Source organism: Chrysochloris asiatica, unplaced genomic scaffold, assembly GCF_000296735.1.
Source record: "Chrysochloris asiatica unplaced genomic scaffold, ChrAsi1.0 scaffold00010, whole genome shotgun sequence".
Classification (NCBI taxonomy): domain Eukaryota; kingdom Metazoa; phylum Chordata; class Mammalia; order Afrosoricida; family Chrysochloridae; genus Chrysochloris; species Chrysochloris asiatica.
In genome coordinates this window covers 31427075-31451218 of record NW_006408528.1, presented here as the reverse complement: position 1 = coordinate 31451218, position 24144 = coordinate 31427075, and the positions used below count along the sequence as shown (strand labels likewise).

The 24144-nt window shown below is 39.9% G+C and overlaps 1 protein-coding gene across 1 annotated transcript in view; it reads right to left on the bottom strand.

Moving 5' to 3' along the window:
* The window catches only part of MAGI2 (membrane associated guanylate kinase, WW and PDZ domain containing 2), a 1931490-nt gene extending 1913925 nt beyond the window's left edge, over positions 1-17565 (bottom strand). The window contains exon 1 of the mRNA XM_006834399.1: positions 17265-17565. Coding sequence (XP_006834462.1) covers positions 17265-17565 — 301 coding nt within the window. The remainder of the gene's footprint in view (positions 1-17264) is intronic.
* Positions 17566-24144: the final 6579 nt, after the last annotated feature.

Sequence of the window (24144 nt, the reverse complement as noted above, 5' to 3'; positions counted from 1 at the left end):
AATGAGACTTGTAATATCAATATTTGTTGTTGTTGTTAGGTTCCATCGAGTCAGTACTGACCCATAGTGCCATTATGCACAGCAGAATGAAACATTGCCCGACCCTGGGCCAACCTCACTACTATTGCCACGCTTGAGTCCATCGATGCTGCCACTTGGCAAATCCATCTCATTGGGAGTCTTCCTCTTTTTCTCTGACCATCCACCTTACCAAACATGATATTCTTCTCCAGCGACTGTTCCCTCCTGACAATATGTCCAAAGTATGAGAGATGAAGTTAGGCCATCTTGGCCTCCAAGGAGCACTTTGGCTGCACTTCTTCCAAAATGGATCTATTGATTCTTTAGGCAGCCCATGGCACTTTCAATATTCTCCTCCAACACCATAACTCAAAAGCATGAATTCTTCTACGGTCTTCCTTATTCACTGTCCAGGTTTCGCATGCATATGAGGTCATTGAAAATACCATGGCTTGGGTCAGGAGCACCTTATTACGTATTTCTATATGTAATATCAATATTACAATGTAATGATACTTGTAATAACAATAATACTTCTCAATGGCTCATCTTTCCATTCTGTGTGATGGCTTGACTCATGTCTAATTCCCCAAGCCCACATCTTATTACTTTCTATATTAAACTTCAGGCTTCAGTCCTTGGAAACTCTTTTTAACACTGCTCATGCCTCTCATTATCAATGCCTCTGTGCTTTTCCCTGGAAAGTTCATCTATTTTTCTTACCTGATCACCTACTCAAGCATTATCTCCTCCATGAGATGTTGCTTGGAACTCCAGGGGAGACTACGCGCCATTCTGTTGGACAGGAGTCTGAAAGTTTTGTTGTACTGAAAACACTTGTTCATAGATAATTACTAGCCAAGTAGAATATCACTATATACGGCAATATGAGTGTTATTAATTATATATGAAAAGTATTATAATAGCAAACAGTTATTGCACATGTACCATATTCTAGGCCCTGAGCCATGACTCAGTCAAGTTGATGGCAGTAGGTTTTATTTTGTTGTTTTTGTTCTGGGCTAAACATGTCGTAAGCACTATTAGATTTATTCCTCATAGCATCCCTATGAATCAGGTTCAGTAATAATGCCTATTTTTCCAAGGATAGATCCGATGTGTAAATACATTAAATAATTTGTTGAATTCACATCTAGTATAGGGCAGAGCTGTAACTGGTATATACATGCATCTATCATCAAAGCTCCAGGGTCTTAACTATTAATCTGTATGTAAATTTCCTGGGTAGGATAAAGATGTAGGCACCTTTCTATGATAATTTTCTATAGCCCAACATAAAAACGCAAGTACATACAGCTTATGGAATTTCTTAAACTTAACTTCTTTAACCCTAAGGATCTCTGGTAGTGTAGTGGTTACGAATCAGGCTGTGAACCACAAGATCAACAGTTCAAAACTACCAGCTGTTCTTTGGGATAACAATGAGGCTTTCTGCTCCCGTGAAGATTTACAGCCTTGGAAACCCTGTGCAGGGTCACTGTGAGTCAGAACCGACTCCACGGCACATAACAACAACAACAAGGGTTCCTAGCCCAACATTTTTTCTCCAAGGCACTTTATTTTCTTACCTGTTATTTTGGTTACATCATGAAGGATGCTTTTAAAAGACAATGATCACTTCATCTTAATAACCTTTAACTCAGGCCACACAAATTATACCACACAATGAATTACTTAGGAATTACTTAGGAATGTAGATGATATTTTATTCATCTTCTTATCACCAATCTCTAGCTCAGGAACTGACAGAGAGTAGGTTTCCAATAGCTGTTTGTTAAATACTAACTAAATGAATTCTAGCCCTGGCAAATCAATCTTGGGATATTTTTGATGAGTCAATTTATAATTATATTCACTCCTGGATCAATGGCAAAGATTTGAAAGTTGGTTTTGGCATGCATTGTTGGTATTTTTTGTAGATGACTTGCTTCCTTGGTTATATTAAAGTTTGGATAATGTTAAAGTGAATTTGTATTTTTTTATGTTAGAATGGTAAGAGTTTTCTGGAATTTAAAACAGAAACTCAATCAGAGCAAAACTGAATGAGGTAATGGAGACATATGTAGAATCTGACTGAGTTTATGTAACAAGAAAATAATTATTGAGTTATTCCCCAAAACAACTTTTATTACTGAAAAAGATCTTCACGAAATGCTCCCCAAATCCATAAAATAGAAATAGAATACTTATTTTCAGTTTGTTTGTTAATCAATCATCAGAACACTGATGGCTCTAAGGAATGAAAACTCATTGAAATAGTTTATTTTGGTATTATCTTCTCAGTAATAAGAAGTCCTGAGGTATGGCCAGGCATAGATTAGCTATATCATCAGGTCATCACGAAGCAAGTCTCTTTTCATCTCTCTGTTCTGCCACCTTTTGGCTGGCTCTATTCAAGGCGCGCTGGTAGTATAGTGGTTACAAATTGGGCTGCTAACCTCAAGGTCAGCAGTTCGAGACCACCAGATGTTCCGTAGGAGAACAATGAGACTTTCTACTCCTGTAAAGATTTACAGCCTCAGAAACCATATACAGGGTCACCATGAGTTGGAACCAACTCTGTGGCACATAACCAATTAAGCAACCAACAATTTAAGATCACAAGATGGCTGCAGCTGCTCCTAGCATCACAGTAAGTTTTTGTTTTTGTTTTTGTTTTTAATTCAGAAAAGAGAATCATTTTTTCTTGGATCTTATTTTAAGAATTAAGAAATTTCTCAGAAAGTCCTCAAGGATTTTGCCTTACATTCCATTATTCAGAATTGGGTTGTGTGCCATTTCTTAAACCAATCTCTGGCAAAGAGGATGGCATTCCCTAACTTGGTTTATGTCATGTTGGACATAAATCCCATGGCAACATATCAACATGTGAAACCTGAAGGAAACTGGCAGTCTGTTTTTCTGTTTGTTAGCTCTGTGACTTTCTACGGTTTGTCTGAAAGAGTATGCATTTGAAGGAAAGCATCTTCTTAGTGAATGCTAAAAGAGCCTATCTCCCCAGTGGCAGTGAAGATTTTCCAATTAATTTTAAAAGAAAGACAGAAGGAGAACATAAAAATGTATTTTCTTGATTCACAATGGTAACTTAGAACATAACATCATTTGGGATCTCAAAATTTTTCATTAATTTTACACAGTTTGATATTAAATTTCATGTTATACTACATTCATTTTGTAAATTCATATACAGCACACCCCATAAGGGATTAGTTTTATAGAAAGAAAAATGGCTTTACATTTAAAAGATTAATGTAATTCAAAGTGCTATATATTTTTAAAGTAACCTCTTAGGATCCATAGTAATTAAACTTAGTTTTTTATTGTGTTTTGTTTTTTACATTCTTAATTTTTCAGTAAGTTTTTATATCCTTAATTTTTCTATGTGTCCAAAGAAGGTGAACACATTTGTTGTTCACTAAGTAACCTGCATTTAAGCTAGCCATTTACAAATTAGGAAATATTTAAATTACTGTTAAAACATTTCTTCTTTAGAATTTCAATATATAATACATTTATAGCATGTTGGAACAGGCTCTGATACACTCAGAGATAATATCCAAACCAATCACAATCCAAACCAGTCATCCTGGAACTACACCACCACAATCAAGACTAGACCTCTCCCTTATTGCTGGTTCCTCCTTCGATTAGAGTAACGCTGTCTTATGCATTATGTATGTGCTCAGCCAACCATTGAAAAATGCCAATACAAATCATCAAAATCCAAACAATTCAAATTATATCAGCTGTAGTTCCCACACATGAAATAATTTTATATCTTTGTTTTCTCTAAAAAAAAAAAAAACAAAAACGCTTAAGCCTCACATATAAAAATACATTTCTTGGGGCAATTGATTTTTAAAATGCTATTGAACCTAGTGTTGGAAAAATGTGTTTGTTCGTGTAGTGTATGTGTCCAAAGAAAGTGAACAAACACATTTGTTGTACACTAAATTGACTCTCTAGCAGTAAACTGAAAGAAAGAAATTACACACGCACTTTCAAACAAAGAGATCCAGCTATAAAGAGACGACTTTCAGAAGAAACATATTGACGATAAATAAGACCATGTCTTCTATATGAGGATTAACTTTCTCCAGTATATTTAGAACCCACTCCTAACTCCCCAGATTGTGACCTCATAAGTGCCTGACTTGGTACAAAGAGAAGATTACAGTTACCTATGTCCAGGGTCCTTTTGGAAATAAGCCAAAACTTTGGGGATGTTTTAGTGATCTTTCAAGATGAAACACTTGGCTATCTTTTGAATAAATGTTGTGTAGTAAAGAGATCTGTTTTTCTGCTTAAACATCCTTACAGAACAGAGAAAAATGAACTAGGATCAAACATATCCCCATCAGTTTGTCGTACTGTGTCGTACTTTTGTGTTGCTACGATGCCGGAAGCTAGGCCACGGGCATTTTAAATACTAAAAGGGTCACCCATGATGGGCAGGTTTAAGCTGAGCTTCCAAAGACAGACTAGGAAGGAGGAGAGATGGATTACTTCTCTACATTTAGTCACTGAAAACCTTATGAATAACAACGGAACACTGTCAGCACCAGAATATTGAATATTGATGTGTGTTGGAAGAAGTACGGCCAGAATGTTCCCTGGAAGCCAGGACGGTCAGACTTCATCTCTCATGCTTTGGACATATTGTCAGGAAGGACCAGTCCCTGAAGAAGGATATAATGGTTGTTAAAACGGAGGTTTGGAGAAAAAGAGGAAGAGCCCCAATGAGACGCATTGGCGCAGGAGCAGCAGCGATGAGCTCAAATGTAGCAATGATTATGAGGTTGGAGCAGGACCGGGCAGTGTTTCATTCTGTTGTGCATAAGGTCACTATGAATTGCTACTGACTTGATGGTACCTAACAACAAACAATATTGGGCATTCTATAGCTCAGAAATGTGCTCATTATTTGCTCATAATGAGATTTTTACAAGTTTAATGTATGCTTCCAGATTAATCTGAAGATTTCTATACTTGTTATTCTTGTGTTCATATATATTCTAGGTAAGCATGCACTTTCCTGTACATACCAGCACAAATATTAGGATAAGCAACACTTCTCACCTGCACACATTGAAAAGTTAATGTGAAAAATAAACAATTGGGGCTTTCTTGCACTTAATATTTTCACCTAGACAGTCTGTATAGTATGTTAAATGAATGTAATGCAAACACTTTTTGTGCTACCTGTTAACTAATAATCCAATAATTCAATGTAGACTTTGAGAAGCTTATGCTTGGAGATACTTCTTCAAACACAGTGTAATGTGAAAATCAGATAAATACATTAATTTTTTTTAAATTAAATAGGGCTTGCTTCTTGATACTTCATTTCTCTAAACCATTTAATAAAATCCATGGATGTTTATGGAAAAATATCTGATTCCATATGTATAAGCTTTATTAAAGAGATTCATAAAAAATTCTTCCATAAATTTTCTCATTGGAAAATCAGTATCTACAGTATCTTTTCAGTGTATAAAGATTTCTGTTTTCTTCTGTCACATGACTATTTTGGATGGTCATTGGATATAGAATGACAGCTGCAATATTTGCAGTGATTTTATTTTAAAACAAATAACAGTAATAAAAGTAACTAAAACCACACAACACCTCACATGGATTCATACATAATTACAAAGAAAAAATGTTTTCCTGTTGTAGAGCAAACCATATAATTATTTCAAATACTGAAGCAAATCCAATCATTCATTTAAAACATCCACTCATTAGCCTAATGGATCTTGAAGATAGATAAATTGAGTGTAATTAGTTAAGATTCAGTAAATTGTCAAAGGAGAAAACTTCTCTTGTTCATGACTATATCCAAAGTAGTAAACACTATATGTTCACATGAAAACAAATGTATCATTTTTTTTAAGTTTACTCCCAAATTGGAGCTCTTTTAAAAAGTTGATATAATTTCAGTGAGATGTAATAATGGAAGTATGGACCAGTGGAATACTTGATGCAGCTCTTCTTGCTATAGTCTTTGTAATTTTGAAATAAAAAATTGGGTTGTTGTTGTCAAGTGCTTTCTAGTCGATTCTGACCCAGTCACCCTATTTAGGGTTTCCAAGGAGCAGCTGTTGAGCTTTAACCACTGACCTTCAGTTCCAACGGCTTTGCGGTCTGACTCATTAGCCCACAGCGATACACCAGGACTCCAAAAGATTGAGTGAGACCATGTAAATAAGGTGTATGGAATACTAGTGAAGGGCTTGATTAAATAAGAAGTAGGTATAGGGGACCTCACTATCACAAAGAGAGAACCAAGAGTAGATCATGTCCTTTGGACCTTGATATTCCCATACACTGAACATCGTCCATCCAGAACACAGACCTGTTGACACTAAGAAGTGGTATTAGAAGTGATGGCAGCAGAGGTAGCAATACCAAGAACATGAGACAGAATGTTGGGCTTCCCAGCCCATGGAGCTCAAAAACTGAGTGCCTTCTGACAGGAAGCTAACTTATAGAGAAACTGTCTCCAGGCACTTAATCAGGGGAACTAGGTTTGCGGGTCCACGGAGCTAGTGCCAAAGGCCTTCAGGTTGAGGCTTATGTTTTTGGACTAAGGAGTAATGTGCCCTTGGGGCATTTATCTGGAGTGTTTATGGAACTTTGCACATTGCTGAACAAGACATAGGCCAAGGGGTCTTGTGAGTGAGAGGCCAAGGACAAGGGAGAGGTGTGTCTGACCAGAAGAGCTGTATCCTCAGCATTTCTGATTCTGAATTGTAACTGCCAATTTATTTAATAAATCCCATAATCATGAGAATTGTCTGTGGGTTCTGTGTGGCCACTGCCAAGGATTATCAAACCAGAAGTAAAAATGCCATGGGAGGGATGGTTGGTGTTACAACAGGTAAAAGAGGAAAGAGGATGAAGGCATGCTGAATCTCTGCCTCGTAGAAAGCAGCCTTGGGCTGATGAGTTTGATTCTCCTTCCCTTTATGGAAAGTGGATGTCAGACACCACCCCCACATCATTCTTACAGAGAGTAATTATCATTCTCTATGATGATGTGAGTCCTTGGGTGGTACTGTAGGATAAGCACTGGACTGCTAACCACAAGGTGAGTGGTTCAAACACACCAGCTTCTCCTGAGAAATCCTATATAGGTTCATTATGATTTGGAATAGACTTGATGGCACTTAACAACATAATGATGTAAGAATTTTGCAATATCTTTAGCAGACTAGAACCCTGTTAAGTGTTTTTATTAACTATGTAGATATTACTAAGTTATCTATATGATATTAACTATGTTGTTGCTTAAGTGCCATTGAATTGGTTACGACTCATAATGACCCTTTATAAGGTTTCTGAGGAGCAGATGGTGGTTTGAACTGCTGACTTTATGGTTTGCAGTCCAGTGCTGATCCTACAGTGCCACACCAGGATATTAACTAGAATTTACTTTAATTAAAGGACTCGTTACATAAATCTAACTAGAAACAGAAAAAGTGAGCTTGCAATGGGGATACAAAAAATATGATACAAAAATGTCACAATATCAAGACAAATGTTTTAGATTATGTTCCATGCTTCTTTTCATGTTAACTAGAAGTAATGGTATCTAAGAAAGATTTTTATAAGTTAATATTGGATACTGGAGCTTCAAGGTAGGTATTTATTGGATCCTAATAATTGGATCACTGGAGTTCTGGTGGTAGACATATTGTTTATTGCTTCATCTTGTAACAATATAATCTAATACTTCATGTTGAGCTACTACCATATTAGAGTTCTGGGGTGGCCTGTAGGTAAGCACAGGATTGCTAACTACAACTGCTCCTTAGAAACCTTATACAGGGTTGCTATGAGTCAGAACTGACTTGAAAGCACGTAACAACAACAATAGCAACAATGATTGCTCTCACTTCTGTAAACGAAACTTCTTGCTAATCTTCATCTTTTCTTCATACACTGTTGACTATGAAAATCTATAAATTAATTATTTATTGCTATTCTCTCTTTGGTACTTGATTTCTAGCTGAAAATGAAAAGTCCAGCCTTAAAACTGGCATCCAACTATTTCACTTGTAAAAAGTATAAATACATAAATATCTGCACTTAAATTGTTGTTGCTGTTAAGTGCTGTAGAGTTGGTTCTGACTCATAGTGATCCTGCATAGGGTTTCTGAGGAGTGATTGGTGAACTTGAACCGCCAAACTTGAGGTTCACACAGACTTTGCAGTTCAGCACATTAACTTAAATTAGTGAATTCTAATGTAGGACAGTGAATAAGGAAGACCATAGAAGAACTGATGCCTTTGAGTTATGGTGTTGGAGGAGAATATTGAAAGTGCCACGGGCTGCCAAAGGAACCAACAGATCTGTGTTGGAAGCAGTGCAGCCAGAGTGCTCCTTGGAGGCCAGGATGGCCAAACTTCGTCTCTCATAATTTGTACATATTGTCAGGAGGTACCAGTCTCTGGAGAAAGATATCATGTTTGATAAGGTGGAGGGTCAGAAAAAAGAGGAAGACCCCCAATGAGATGGATTGGCAAAGTGGCAGCATCAATGGGTTTAAGCATGGCAACAATTTTGAGCTTAGCCCAGGATTGAGCAGTGTTTTGTTCTGTTGTGCATAGGGTTGCTACGAGTTGGTACTGACTTGATGGTACCTAACAACAACAACAAAATGCTTGTCTAGCCTAGAATAAATGATTTAATATCTTTACGTACTGTTTAGATGGAAATATGTAAACACAATGAGAATTACTGGGTGAAAAGAAACTACGGCTGAAGTACAAAACAAATATAAAAAAATCAGTTTTATACATAGATGAAGCATCAGTGGGAATTTTTTTTTTTTAAGATTTTATTGTGAATTATGTGATAGTTTACATGGGAGAACATTAGCCTTACAATCATTCTATCATATATCATTTCATTGTCATGATTACAATCCCCTGCATGCATCATCAAACAACCAAAGGATATACCCTGCAAACCTGCCTTTAGGTCCTCAGCACAGACCCTCTCCCCCTCTCTGGGTCTAGCATCCCCAACCACTCCATGTCTCCACATCATAATCTCTGCCTCCATCTCTGGCATCCCTCTTTCTCTGGGTAGGGTCCTGCACTCTGCTCTTCTCCCTTGATGCTCCCAAGGACCTCCACTCCTGTACTGCAAAGTCAACCATTCCCCTCCTTATGCTACAAAACATCTATCTTTACATTTCCAACCCTCATAGTCAGTCCTGATAGTAATTATTCACTATTGTACCACATGAGTGCTATTCTCATCTCCTTTCATCAGCCCTGCCCAGACAGATTGGATACTACTCAGTGGAGATTCTACCTTCCTCACCCTCTAGATTTAGGCTCCCTCTTGAAAGCTTGTAAGCCAGCCACTTCTTGACTTTGTAGACTCCCCATTTTGGGTAGCCAATGTCCAAGTTTAGTGGGAATTATTTTTAAGACGTAAACGTATGCTACAGTCTACTTAATGCCATTACTCTTTACATTGATGGTTTTCAAAAGAAAGGATTGATTTCATTCTATTCCAGTCCCTCAATAATACAATGTAGCAATTACTCGTATTATTAATCCATCAAATATTTTATATATTTTCAGATACTCTTCAATAAAGAGCCAAACTCTTTTAAAAGTTAAAAACAAACCAAAACTATATCATTAGTTGATAATTAACAACATTTTTGGAATGACATAGCTAACATCGACATAGAGCTTATGACATGATTTACATTTAGATCTCATTAGGACCCCAGGTGAGACAACATGCTCACACAGCCAGTACTGTCATACTCAGGATTCAAACCCAGGAATGCTGCTTGTGAGACTGCACATTTAATTGCTACTCTATCTCATCTCCTAAGGAAATGATTTAACTAGGGTCAGCTATGTTTGGAGAATCATTGTTTAAATTACAAGCAATCACGATTTCAAATGTGCAAACTTTTTGTTCATTATGAAAGTGGAAGAATGACTTTCAAACAACTGAAAAGGAATTTGAGCATAATAAATGTTCCAGAAATTGTATTAAGGTCAGAGATGTTGTTGTTATTGTTGCTTAGTGCCATTGAGTTGGTGCAGATTCATAGCGATCCTATAAAGGGCTTCCCAGGAGCAGTTGGTGGGTTTGAACTGTCAACTTGTCATTAGAAGTCCAGTGCTTGTCCTACAGCATCACATGTTTATAACTGTGATTTCACTAAGGCTCCTCTCATTCAAAACAAACATATAAGACAGCACACAGTGAGAGACAGAAAAGGAAGGGCTGGTTGGTCCGAAGTGTGGTGAGACCTGAGGACTCCTAGCCTGTGGACAAGGACATAGCCATGGAGGGTAGAGCTGAGAGTGAAGCATCCAGGTGATATAAAGTGAAGGGAGACACACAAGAATGACCAAACTTGTAGATAGTACTCATTTGACCTTGCCTTGATGGCTTAATAATCAGAACTCAACTAGAGGAAGATAAAAAAGAAAACAATTTTTGATAAAGGAAACTAGTGTAAATTGCTATAATTTGATGAACTTGCCTATACTTATGCATGTAGTAGCTCAAAATACCAATTGAGAAGGAAGGAGTCTTCACATCAAGTATCAATCCTATCTTCCCTATATAGAGTAAATAGGGATGGGTAACTTAGACATTGGCTACCTAAAATGAGGGGGCAATAAAGGCATGAAGTGACTGGCTTACAAGTTTTCAAGAGGGAGTTTAGCTTAAGAGTGTGTGGTGGAAGATAGAGTACAACTGAGTAGTTTTCATCTTGTCTAGATGGGTCTAGTGAAAAGAGATGGGGATACGATTCTTATGACTCAGTAGTGAACAACTGTTATCATGACTAATCGTGACTGTCACAATTGTAAAGGTAGAAGTTTTGTAACCAAAACATGGGAATAGTGAATCTTACAGTCCAGAAATAAAGGACCCTAGGACCATCAAGGGAGAAAAGCACAAGCGGACTGCGGGACCCTATCCAGAGAAGCAGCACCACCAGGAACAGGGATGGAGGCAGAGATGAGGACATGGAGAGAGGGAACAGCTGAGGACTATGGACTCATGGAAGGAGAGGACTGGGTGCTGGAGGCCAGGAGGCAGGCTTGCAGAATGTGCCCTTTGGTTTATTAAATTATTACATATTGCATCATACTGCAAAGTCATTTGAACTGTAAGTTCAGTGGTTCAAGCTCACCAGCTGCTTGTTAGAGAACACTATACAGGGTCACTATGGGTCAGAATCAACTCCATGGCACTTAACAACAACATATTACCTATATAGAGGGAAAAACTACAGTGGTATAACTGGTAATTATGCCAAAACAACGACAATGCTTTGTTAACTGTGTTCCCAAATTTTAAGCATAGTTTATTTCTAAAATAACTAATGATCAAAATGTTTACACAATGATAATGTTTGCTGAACAATAAAATTCACATACCTCAAATTTCTGAAAAGTCCATTTTTATTGTCAGAAAATTTGTTACAATTTGGTTTCAATCTTCCAAGTAAAAAGACACATACAGGCTTAACTTCCACAGCCATTAACATCCAGTCAGTGAAGAAGAAAGCCTGGTTCAGTAAACAGAGGTCTACTTCTTTTGAAGATGTCTTTGAATGGAGCACTAGGAGGGAGAGCAATGTAGATATCCTCTAGAATTGAATTTCAAAGGCATTATTTGGCCCTTTCCACCAGGGAAGAATTAGAAAACTTTTTTGTCTCTTAGTTGCCATTGAAAATTTCAAAATGGGAGACTAAGCCTAGGCTCTGTGCCTCCCCATGTGGTATTAGGTGCATTAGTAGCCACAGTACAAGGGATGTAGGGCACAATGGTCTGTGTAACTGGCTGCTGAGAACTTCAGTGGCAAACTTAAAAAATAAAAATAAAAGTTTTAGCATAGTAGCACAGACCTCAAAATTACTCAGGAAACTTCCTTCAACTGAGTCTGATGCATTACTAACATAATAGGGCAGAATTGCTCATTTTGAACTAAATACTTGGTGAGGAAAATTTATTATTTTAAACTAAAAAGCCATGTTGTTGTTGTTGTTAAGTGCGGTTGAGTCGGTTCCGACCCATAGCGACCCTGTACAGGGTTTCCGAGGGTGTAAATCTTTACGGGAGTAGAAAGCCTCATCTTTCTCCCGCGGAGCGGCTGCTAGTTTCGAACCGCTGACCTTAAGGTTCGCAGCCCGATTCGTAACCACTACGCAAAATTTTGGACACGTCAATAAATAGTACTGATATATACTATTAGTGATGACATTTTTCTAATACGAATTATCACTGTGTTAGATAAAATCCGTTAAGTGCCATCAAGTTGGTTCTGACTCATAGCAATGCTGTATAGGGTTTCGGATGAGTGGCTGGTGAGTTTCAATTGCCGACTTAGCGGTTCAAACTGACCTTGCAGTCCAGCGCATTAACCCACAGTGCCATACCAGGACTCCTAAGAAAAGGGGAATCCTCTGAATTTAATTGAATGGTATTGTAAAATACTTGAAGGATTTTTAAATAGTGTAGAAGAGCTACGATGCATCTATCTTCTCTAGCATGTGTTAAAGTCCTAGCAAACCATTGTCTTTTTAGATCATAATTTAAAATTATATCTATAATGTAAAATTACGAGATAGGCTGGCATAATGGTTTAAGTGCTTTGTTGCTACCCAAAGGTTGGCAGTTCAAACCACTAGCAATTCCTGTAGGAGAAAGGTGAGGCAATCTGCTTCCATATAGTCTTGGAAACCATTTGGGGCAGTTTGTCTAGGATGTTTTTAACTAATGTAAAATAAGTCAAATGAGTAAATAAAATTAGGGTAAACTATATATTTATATTATTTTTTCCATTTTTTTATTTATGTGACTATTTTACATTATAAAAAACACACACCACTATCTAGTCCATTCTGATTCATCTATAGCAACCTTCCAAGGCAGAGTAGAACAGCCCCATAGAGTTTCTAAGGCTGTAAATCTTTATGGAAGCATACTGCCGCATCTTCCTACTAAGAACCTGTTGATAGATTGGAAGCACTGACCATTTGGTCAGCAACTGAGACCTTTAACCAGTGTACCACCAGCACTCCTTCATTTACATTAAACTGGTAGTGGTGGTTGTGTGCTACTGAGTTGGTTCCCACTCATAGTGATCCTGTACAGGGTTTCCAAGACTGTAAATCTTTACAGAAAGAGAAAACCTCGTCTTTCTCTGGAGGAGCAATTGGTAGATTCGAACTGCTGCCCTTGCAGTTAGCAGCCCAGTTTGTAATCCACTATACTACCAGGACTCCTTCATATACATTATGGTGGTGGTGGTTATGTGCCTTGAAGTCAGTTCTGACTTATAGCGACCCTCTACAGGGTTTCCAAGGCTCTAAATCTTTACAGGAGCAGAAAGCCTCATCTTTCTCCCATGGAACAGCTGGTAGTTTCAAACTGCTGACCTTGCGGTTCGCAGCCCGATTCATAACCACTACATTACTAGAGTGCCTCAATTATAGATACCATAATTTAAAACATTTTTATCAACATTCTTGTTATTCGAATTTCTTTTTTGAAAATATGCCTTACTTATGATTAGATGTCCTGGTGTGGCGCTGTGGGTTCATGCATCAGACTGCAAAGTCGTTTGAACTACAGGTTCAGTGGTTCAAGCTCACCAGTTGCTCCATGGAAACCCTATAGGTATTATTTGGCCCTTGCTACAAGGGAAGAATTAGAAAACTAATTCTATGGGTCGCTATGGGTTGGAATCGACTCGACAGCACTTGACAACAACAACAACATATAATACACACTGTATGAATCATTTTTTAAAAAATAAATGATCTTGCTAATATTTTAAAAGTTTAACTACTAAACAAACCATGTTTCAGTCATCAGTTAAACTAGTTTATTAGCTCTATAGTATTATAACTGCTTGAGTCAAAAGTTTCTAAATGTGTTCCCAGCAAGTCAAATCTGTAGTGAAACCCAAGACACACTGCACTATATTTAATCATCTAAAAGTTTGACATTGTATACAATGATACATAAAATAAACCTATCTATTATTAAAAGGGTGGTTATGAGTCAGAAGCAACGCAATGGTACTTAACAACAACAACAACAACATTATTAAAAGAAGCATTTTTCTTTCTTTTTGGTCAATAGCAATGCAGGAGGTAAATCTGTTACTTTAAGGGGCTCTGTGAACAACTTCATGAAATAATAATCAGTGAAGCAGTGAGGCCCAGAATTGAGAGTTAATATAGAACAAAGATGTCAGTTTGAAGACTAAGGTGCGTCTGACCCAAACCATTGTCAATTCAATAACGTCATATGCACGTGACAGTTGGACCGTGAATAAGGAAGACCGTAAAATAACTGACGTATTTGAGGTATGGTGTTGAAGGAGAATATTGAAAGTAGCATGGAGTACCAGAAAAACAAACCAATCTGTGTTGGAAGAAGTACCCTGGGAAGCCAGGATGACCAGACTTTGTCTCTCATACTTTGGATATATTGTCAGAAGGGACCAATCCCTGGAGAAGGATATCATGTTTGGTAAAGTGGAAGGTCAGAGAAAAAGAGGAAGTGTCCCAAAGAGATGGATAGGCACAGTGGCAACAGTGATGAGTTCCAATGTAGCAATGATTGAGAGTTTGGAGTAGGACCTGGCAATGTTTTGCTCCACTGTGCGTAGGGCCGCTATGAGTCTGTACTGACTCGATGGTACCTAACAACAATATAGTGACTGATCCATAAGGTCTGTTTGAACCACTATGTCACTGGTTCAAACCCACCAGCTACTCCAGGAAGCTCTATACAGGGTTGCTATGAATGGGAACCTAACTCAATGGCACTTAACAAAACCACACAAAGTATAGAAATAAAAGTGATTTTTCCAAAAAATAGCACTTTACTGGGTATATACTCCATGAGTTCTAAAAGCAATAATCTTCCCAATAAAACATAAATAAAAGCTTAATTATTCTGGGTCTACCTTGGACCAAATCATGGCAGGATTGAAATGATATGTAGCTTGAGCCTCCAGGAATCAACCCTATGATGTTCATGGACTATGGTCATTTGGATGCTTCTTGAACAACTGCAATGATAGTCTAATTAACTCACAGTGTAGCCAGTGGATTTTAAAAGAACACTAAACAGGAGAAAGCTTACTTTCAAATGAAAGCTGTTTCATCCTTTCTGTAGGGTGATTTTAGCTGGTCTCTGTGGAATATTACAGGATGATAGTCTGAGTTCCTTTTTCTTACTTGAAAGATTTTCAGTGTTTAATGACAGCTTTCATGCCCTCACTTTTTTCAAGCTAAGTCTTTCCACTGAATTTCATAAAATACATCTACCTTACCCAAAATCTCCTTTTCCTTCTCGTCTGGGCACATTATTGTTAAGTAATGTTACTGTCTGTCGTTGTTTAAAAACATAGTGCTTGTAATGTATTGCATTTAAGACATGTTGATCACTACAAACTATAGTATGGCAATGCATCTCTTATTTGGATACTCTTGCTTGTTTAATTCAAAACAAGCATATTATCTTGCAACAAATACATGATTACTAGTTAAATTTTTGGACCTAACGCCAGAACTTTACATTGATCTCTATTGCTTCAAATAGTATCATGATATCGAATGTCAACACAAATCCCTATATTTGAACCTCAGGTTTGTCATCTTGTAAGTCACCAAGATTTACCTCCCTAACGCGTATTTTGCAGTTATCCAGTTTTCAGCTCTGTTGGCCCCCATGTTAATATTTATATTAGCCCTTCTTCAATCATCAGCTACATTCCTAATGTAAACTTTTACTTGTATGGCATTTTACATTAAAGAAACTGTCCGAGGCTTCTTTTTCACTTTGTTTACTTTTAAAACTGTTTTATGGCGAGCAACTCACGGAGTAAGTTTTATGATAGTTGATCCCATTCTCAATCCATCTTAAAAGTCAAGATAAACAATATAAAGACAACAGCCACACACAAAAAATACCCTTATATTAATATTTATCTGCACATATACATATACAGCGTATATGAAATGTGCATCACAAATTTGGAGAAAAGTATGCAATCGCATGAGGAAAGCAACGACATACTTATCCTAGCTGATGCTTTCCCCAAAAACTTTTATGTTCCTTTTTTTTTTCCTCCTTTGGAATCATAATTTTCTTTCGGACAAATAAGGAGTTAATAAAAAGAGTTCTGTGAGACCCCAGCCACGGTAAGACCAACAATATAGCCTTCATTTGGGGCACAGACATCGAAAGCAGAGTGGAGCTGAAAGAGCCTTCGGGTAACCAGCTGGCATTTTCATTAAACTCCTCCCCAAAACACGCCCCCCAACTCCGGAGCTGAACAAGACCCAACCACTGAGGACTTCCACTCCACGAGGGCAACCCCTTAGTAAAGCACATTCGAGTAACCATTCCACTCTCCTGAATCCTCCAAGACAACAACCGCTCGCCTTGACACGCATCCTTTCCGAGGCTCTTCCCTCGGTCCGGCTCGGGGTGAGCGCCGGGGTTAGTCAGTGCGCACGTGATGCGCGATGCCCACATGACATGACCATAGGCGGGGGAGGGGGACAGAGGAGTGAAGCAGGGGAAAAGTTACAGAAGATCAGTCGGAGCACTCAAAGCCATCTGTCCTTTCCCTTCCTCGGCAATCAGTGGCTCCGGGACCCCCAGGGATGATTGCGGATAAAAAGCATCTGCGGATAAAAAGCCTAGCTCTTGGAGTGGGGAGGGGGACAGCTCTCTGCTCATCCCACCACCCTCTACTCCTCCCCGTCCTGCTAGTGATGCCGCCGCACATTCAAGTAGCTCCTTCCTCTCTCTTCTTCCTTTTTTATCCCCTTTCCTTCCTTCCTTCTTTCCCCAGAAGCTCTTAATTCACTGCGGGTGATGCCACTGACGCACATTCAATATGTCCCGGGAGCTCCCCTGTACCTCTGAGGAGGTCAGACAAGGCCGAGCTGTTCCCAACGAGGAGGGTCTAACTGCGCAAACAAAGTTGCACTCCACACCGCAACCTGCCCCTCCCCTTGCTTTAGCCCCCGGGTGAGACACCCAGCAAAGCTCACTAGTGCTGCCAGTCCTTTCTGGACCCCACCCCACCATGGTGTAACACACCCCCTTCCACACGCGTGCCCACCCTTCCATTGCCCTGCACCTCGAGCGGTCCCGCAGTTTGACAAAGCACCTAGCAAGACGCCGCGCTCACCTTGCTTGACACACTTGAGCCGGAGGGGGTCCTTGCAGTGTTTGATGACGGCCAGCACGTCCCTGATGGTGAGTCCCGCCACAGGGGTCTCATTCACCTCCAGCAGCAGCTCCTCCGACACCAACTTACTGCCGCTCTCATAGGCCACCTTGCCAGGCTTCACCTCCCCCAGGTAGGGGAATTGTCCATTCTCGGCGCCCCCCTTCAGTTCAAAACCCAGCTGGCCCTCCGGGTTCCTGCCAATGACACTCTCATGGACTTTGCTGGTCCAGTGGTTTTTCTTTTTCAAGCTTTTGGACATGGCAGTGGGGTGAGTCGCCTCAGCTCCTGGGATTCCTTTGGGGCCGGGGGTGGGGAGAAGGCTGGTTTAGGATGAGGATGGAGAAACAAGGGGGCCAAGAGGTGAAAAGAGCAGACTTTGCCTTCCACCCCCGTCTGTTCGGTGCTTTCGCTCTTCTTTGGATGGAGTGTGGACAGGGAAGAGAAAGGATGAGAGGGACCGCTGGGCAGAGGTAGGAAAGCTTGGGTGAGGTTGTGCTGTCCCTTGAATGACACTCAAGGCTGTGGCCGCGAGAGAGGAGAGATGTGGTGGTGGTGGTGGTGGTGGTGGTGGTGGTGGCGGCGGCTGCCGGAGCGAGCCTAGCTGGTGAGCGGGTGGGGTGGGGGTGGGGACGGAGGGGTAGGGATGCCGGGGGCCACTCCTGCGTGGTGCGAGTGGGAGCGCGCGCGCGCTCCTGGATGTGTGTTGTTAGCTGATATCCATGGCAGCTGCAGTGACAACGTCAGGGTCCGTGTGTGTGTGTGTGTGTGTGTATGTATGTGGTGTGTGTACTAGTTGTACTGTAACTGGCGAGAGGGGAGGAGAAAAGGAGGGAGCAGCCTGAAGAGGGAGGAGGGGCGCGCACGCTCCGGGTGGGGAGCCAGGGAGGGCTTCGCTGCTCTCTCCGCTCCCTCCCTCTGCAGCTTGACCCGGTAGTGAAGGCGGGGAAAGAGAGAGGCAGGCTGGGTCCGCCCGGCAGCCTAGGAGAGGAGGAGGGAGCAGGGAAGGAGGAGAGCCGAGGCCCGGAGTGGGGAGACCCAGCAGGAGGGGCTGCAAGCCCTACGAGGACCTTTCTCAGCCTTTAAGAGGCCAGGCGGTGAGCTTGGCTACTGCGCAGTGAGAACGGCCGGAATCTGTAGGTGCGGGACCAGAGCTGCTGGAGCGTTCCTGTGGCTAGTGCTACCTCTTGGGCGCTGGGAGCCTCGAGGCGCGGGATCCTGCCGTGAGAAGGAGTCTGGGTAGGGGGACACCACGAGGAAATGGAATAGAAGGCCTAGGAGCAAGGAGTTAGGTGGCCAGGTGCATTGCTTAGCATCCCATTCCTGTCTGCATTTCTATAGTCAAACTCGTTGCAGAGTTTTCAGAATTCGCCCCCGGAGGAGGAAAAAGTTAGAGAACTGGAGACTAGTTCCCCTGTGTGGGGAGAGAGCAGAGCAGCATCTCCTTCCCGTGCAGGCCACGCCTGCGAGTCGCACAGGTTTGGAACTTTGCCTAGGGGTGGGATTGTCCGGTGGAGGCAATTCTAGGAAACTAGGAGAAGGAGTTCAGTTTGCCATGGTAGGAGAAGCAAAAAGAAATGGGGCTGCTGTGGGGGAGGCAATGTCGGATTACCCAGTAAACAAGGTAAGCATGGGTTTATTTGTGCTTGCTAACTAACCCATAGTGAATAATTTCATATTTTGCTAGCACATCAAAGATTCTGCTAATAGGTATGACTGGCGTCTGTTACTCTTTCAACCTCATAGCACATTTTTTTTTTTTTTTCAAAATCAAAGCCTCTTTTTCAGATTTACTGTGCTTTTGGGGGTAATCCATCCTTGGAGGGATGGCGGTTGCTGGGTGTGAGCAGCCTCCACAGAGAGACAGACAGCTGAAAGAGTTAACTGCAGCCGGGTGGGGGGAGTGGAGTGATCTTACTCAGGAAAGCCCCCAGCCTCAGACGTGCACTTCTGCAAGAAACCTTATAATGACCTGGCCCAAACAACTGCTGGTTCAGAGAAAAGAATGACCTGAAGGTGAAAAAAGCAGCTGAATGGAGGCTGGAACTCAGCCCAGTGCTCCCTAACCAGTGCTCCTTTACTCTTTTTAAACCAACTTTGAGAGAGAGGTGAGGAACAGGGACAAGACTGCTTATTTTCAGTGAAATGTTAATTTCCCGGAAGATATTAGGAGTAACTTGAAAAATTTCTTTTGCTTAACTTTCAAAGGATGTGTCTCAGACAAAAAAAAAAAAAGAGAGAGAGAGAGAGCGAGAGAAACAAGGTCATACGCCCACTCATCTCTTTAAAGAAATCATGAAGAACACTGAGCAGTCAGGATTCTTGATGTCTGAGAAGACAGTAGTGTGGGAGGCAAGCGACACAGTGAAAACTATTCAGAGAACTTAAACAGAAAGACCAGGTTTGAATCCAGCCTCTGCTGCTTACTAAAAGTGGTCATTGTGGTGGTGGTGGTCTGTTCTGATTCCTAGCACCTCTTTATAGGGTTTGTTTACCGGGCTGTAAAATCTTTACTGGAGCAGAAAGCAGCCTCTTTCTTCTGCCCAGCTTGTAATCCACAAGGCAACCAGGGCTCCTTAAAAGTGGGTAAGTAACTCTTACTCTATTTGATAAATGAGGAAACTGATGTCAGTTTCCTCATTTGTTAAATTGAGCTGAAAAGTACTAGCCTGAAGTGAATCTTGTTGTTGTTGTTGTTATGTGCCATTGGGTAGGCTGCCACCCATAGCCATCCTGTGTAGGGTTTCAGAGGAGCAGCTGGTGAGCTTGAACTGTCGACCTTGAAGTTCAAATGGCTTTGCAGTCTTACACATTAACCCACAGCACCACAGGAAGACTTGGAAAGTAGTCTGGTGAGGATCAAATTAAGAAAAGCATGCAATATGGTTTCCTGGCACAGGTAGGTTGTTGCTGTTATTAAGTGTTATGGAGTTGCTTCTACTCATAGCATCCCTGGTTTCCTTGGAGTGGCTTGTTGGTTTGAACTGCTGACATTGTGGCTCTGGCAGTCCTGTCCTAATCCCAGGTAAATTACCAAAATATTAATTGATTTCCTCTTTCCCTTCCAAATATAACTTACTATTTGTAAAGGTTGTTGTTGTTGTTAAGAGCCATCAAGTCGGTTCCAACCCATAGTGTCCCTGGATAGGGTTTCTGAGGAGCAGCTGGTGAGCTTGAACCACCAACCTTCAGTTCAAATGGCTTTGTAGTCTGGTGCATTAACCTACAGTGTCACACCAGGACTCCACTTTAATATCTTAAGAGAATGCAAAACAATGCATGTTGATGAAGAAGATAAATAATACAGTTGCCCTTGACATAAGAAGAAGGAAAACCATTGCCATGAAACACCTGGGACAGGTTTAGACGATGTAGACAGGCCTGAGTGATGGTAGTGGTGGTGGTACTGAAGATCCATGTGATTTACTCTCATCGTTTTTCTATGACCATTTCAATCATTAAACTAATTTCACTTCTGTTACAATGTTCACACACAAATACTAATCCATACTTCTGATGTGTATTTTATTTTCTAATAGTATATAAAGCAGAGTTCTTTTATATTTTTCTGGAAAAATCTGACTGGGCTTCTAAATGTTTGTGGGAAAATTCCATTATTTTCCACAAACTTTTTAAAGTCCCTTTATATTTACAGTGATGATATTTTGCCATACAGAAGTAATCTTATTTGAAACTTCACATCATCATCTAAAGATTTTTATGTATTTTGGATTCTACCCTGTAGTACATTCATATTTATATCAATATAAAATATGACTTTCTCTTTAAACTTTGCCTAGTTAATATTTCAGTAGGATTTGTTACAGGTACAAAGTTGTGTCCAACATTCCTGGGGTAGGCTAATGCGTATGGGCATAGCTTAGTTCCAGTAAATGGAAATAGAGGCCCAAATACTGGAGAAAGGATGTTGTTGTTGTTGTTAAGTGCTGTTGAGTTGATTCTGACCTATAGTGACCCTTCCAAGGAGCAGCTGGTGAGCTTGAATCATCGACCCTGCAGTTCAAACGACTTTGCAGTCTGGCACACTATTCCACAGTGCCACGGAGTCATTGAAATTCTCACTTATTGGTTTACCCAGAAGAGTGGGAATTGTGAAAAGAAAAAACACTGAACTCTAGTCTACAAAATCCTCAATTTAGCAGAAAAAAAAAAGGAGGAACACATTAAGAAGATCATATTCCAGTGTAAAGGTATAAACTTGAAAAAGTCAGGTACTTTAAAGTTAGGGAGCAGAATAGTTAGGATCTTAAACACTCAAAACACATGTACAGAACTGCATATTCCATCCTATATATTATTAAACTACATATCTTGCTTTTTACCTTAAAACCTCACATATTTTTATTTTTATAACTTTTAGCTTTATATCAATTCGTTTTGCATGGAAAGGTCTGAACTTTCATTTTAGCCTAAAATTAATGTTCATCTATTAGGCTTTCTCCTCCCATAAGATTTACAGCCTCAGAAACCCAGTGCAGGGTCACTATGGATAGGAACCGACTCCACAGTATTTAACAACAACATTGTTCTTTCAGAGACTGGTGTGTTGGCTGTAGGATATGCACTCAACCACAAGTTTGGTTTAAATGGCAAGGTTGGTGGCTCAAACTCACCAACTGTTCCTTGGAAACTCTATACAGGGTCACTATGGGTCAGAACTGACTAGACAATGCTTAATAACAACAATTATAATTTCACATTTCACATAATCACATCGTCTTGGTATTGGAATGGAATATATAGTTCATCTTTTTTGAAGTTTGAGTTTGCCTAGAGGCACCTTGGAAAAAAAGCCTATATCTGAAAATCCAGTCATTGGCAATCCTATTGAACACAGTTCTCCTCTGCTGCACCTGGGAAACTTGAACCCATGACTTGTAATGACTTGACAGCAATAAATTTTGATTTCCTGAAACACTGAATTCATTCTTGAAAAGCATGGGAATTACACATCTAACAGTTTGCAAAATGAAGACATGGAGAAGAAAGGCTGGAAAAAGCAAAATTTTTGCCACTTATCTGTGAGCATTTTTGATAATGGTAGATGATGGAACAGAAAGCTCTCAATGACATAACTTTGATCCCCATAAAGCAATTCTTGGTGAAAATCCATGACCAATACAATCTATACAAAGTGAGGATTGAGAATGGCAGTAACAAGTAGCTTAAATCATTGTTCCATATTAAGTGTGTAATCTGGAAAATATCTAGATATTTAACAAACTCATGGAATATATAAAAACAACTTTTGTTGTTTTTCTGTAACTTTAAAATCTTTCCAATATTTTGTGTAAATAATAAAGGACACTTTTGTTAAATAAATAAATTTAAAAAAACAGCCCATGCTTTTGTTTATCCAATATATGCACAAAATATAATAAGATCATACTGTATTTGAATCTGGAAATATTTCCTTCCTATGCAGACTTAGGAGTCCTGGTGTGGCGCTGTGGGTTAATGCGTCAGACTGCAAAGCTGTTTGAACTGCAAGGTCGGCGGTTCAAGCTCACCAGCTGCTCCTCAGAAACCCTATACAGGGTCACTATGGGTCGGAATCAGCTCAACGGCACTTCCAACAACAACAATGCAGACTTAATGCAGTCATGCGTCTTGAGTGTTGATACCTGAATTTGTGCTTTTTAAAAATTTGTTTTGCTGTCTAGTTATTTGGTTCCTGTCAAACATAAATCATGGGCTCACATTTAATTAAACTCAAAAGATATCCTCTTACCTTATTTTTGGTCTATATTACATTTTTTTTTTAAACACTTAAAAATTCAAGTACTTTTATTTCACACAATCAAGGAGTTGTGTACTTTAAAAAAGTAATTCAGTCATGAATTTCTACATTATGAATTCCATATATTTTAAAGTCAACTTAGCATTTTTTAAATCACTAATCCTTTACAGCAGACTTCACCTACTATTTGTCTATTAGTTTTCACTTTTCTATTTTCTTCGTATTATTACTTCCTCTGTTTCCCAAGTACAAATTTTTATTTGCTCAAGTTTTTTCTCATAGATACCCTCAGCACATGCCTTGTTTCACAATTTTGATTGTTTTTCTGTCAATCCTCAATGTTGTTGTTGAGTGCTGTGGAGTCCTTTCCGGCCCATAGTAACACTATAGGCTTTCCACGCAGTGCCTGGTGAGCTTGAACTGCCGACCTTGTGATTCAAACTAACTTTGCAGTCCAGCACACTACCCCATAGTACCTCACCAGGAATCCATCAATCTGCATTAGCAAATCAAAAAATAAATGGAAAGTTGTGAATGGTAGGAACTGTTCCGACTCTTAGTGACCCTATGCACAACAGAATGAAACACTGCCCAGTCTTGTGCACTCCATGCAATTGTTGTTATGTTTGAGCCCACTGCTGCTGCCACTGTATCAGTCCATCACCTTGGTGGTCTTCCTCTTTTTCCTGACCCTTCACTTTACCAAGTGTAATGTCTTTCTTCAGGGACTGGTCTCTCCTGAAAACATGTCCGAAGTATGAAAGACAAAGTTTTGCTATTCTAACTTGTAAGGAGCATTCTGGCGGTACCTCTTCCAAGAAAAAGTTGTTTATTTGCTGGCAGTTGACAGTGCTTTAATATTTTTCTCCAACACCATAACTCAAATGCATCAGATTTCTTCTAAGATCGTCCTTATTCATTGTCCAACTGTAACATGCATGATGAAGATCAAAGACCACAACCTTCAGAATGCATTATACCTCAATGTGTGTGTGTGTGGGGGGGAACAGGATTCCTAAACAGCTGGACAATTCAATAGCATCATAATAAATGGGGAAAATATTGAACTTGTCAAAGACA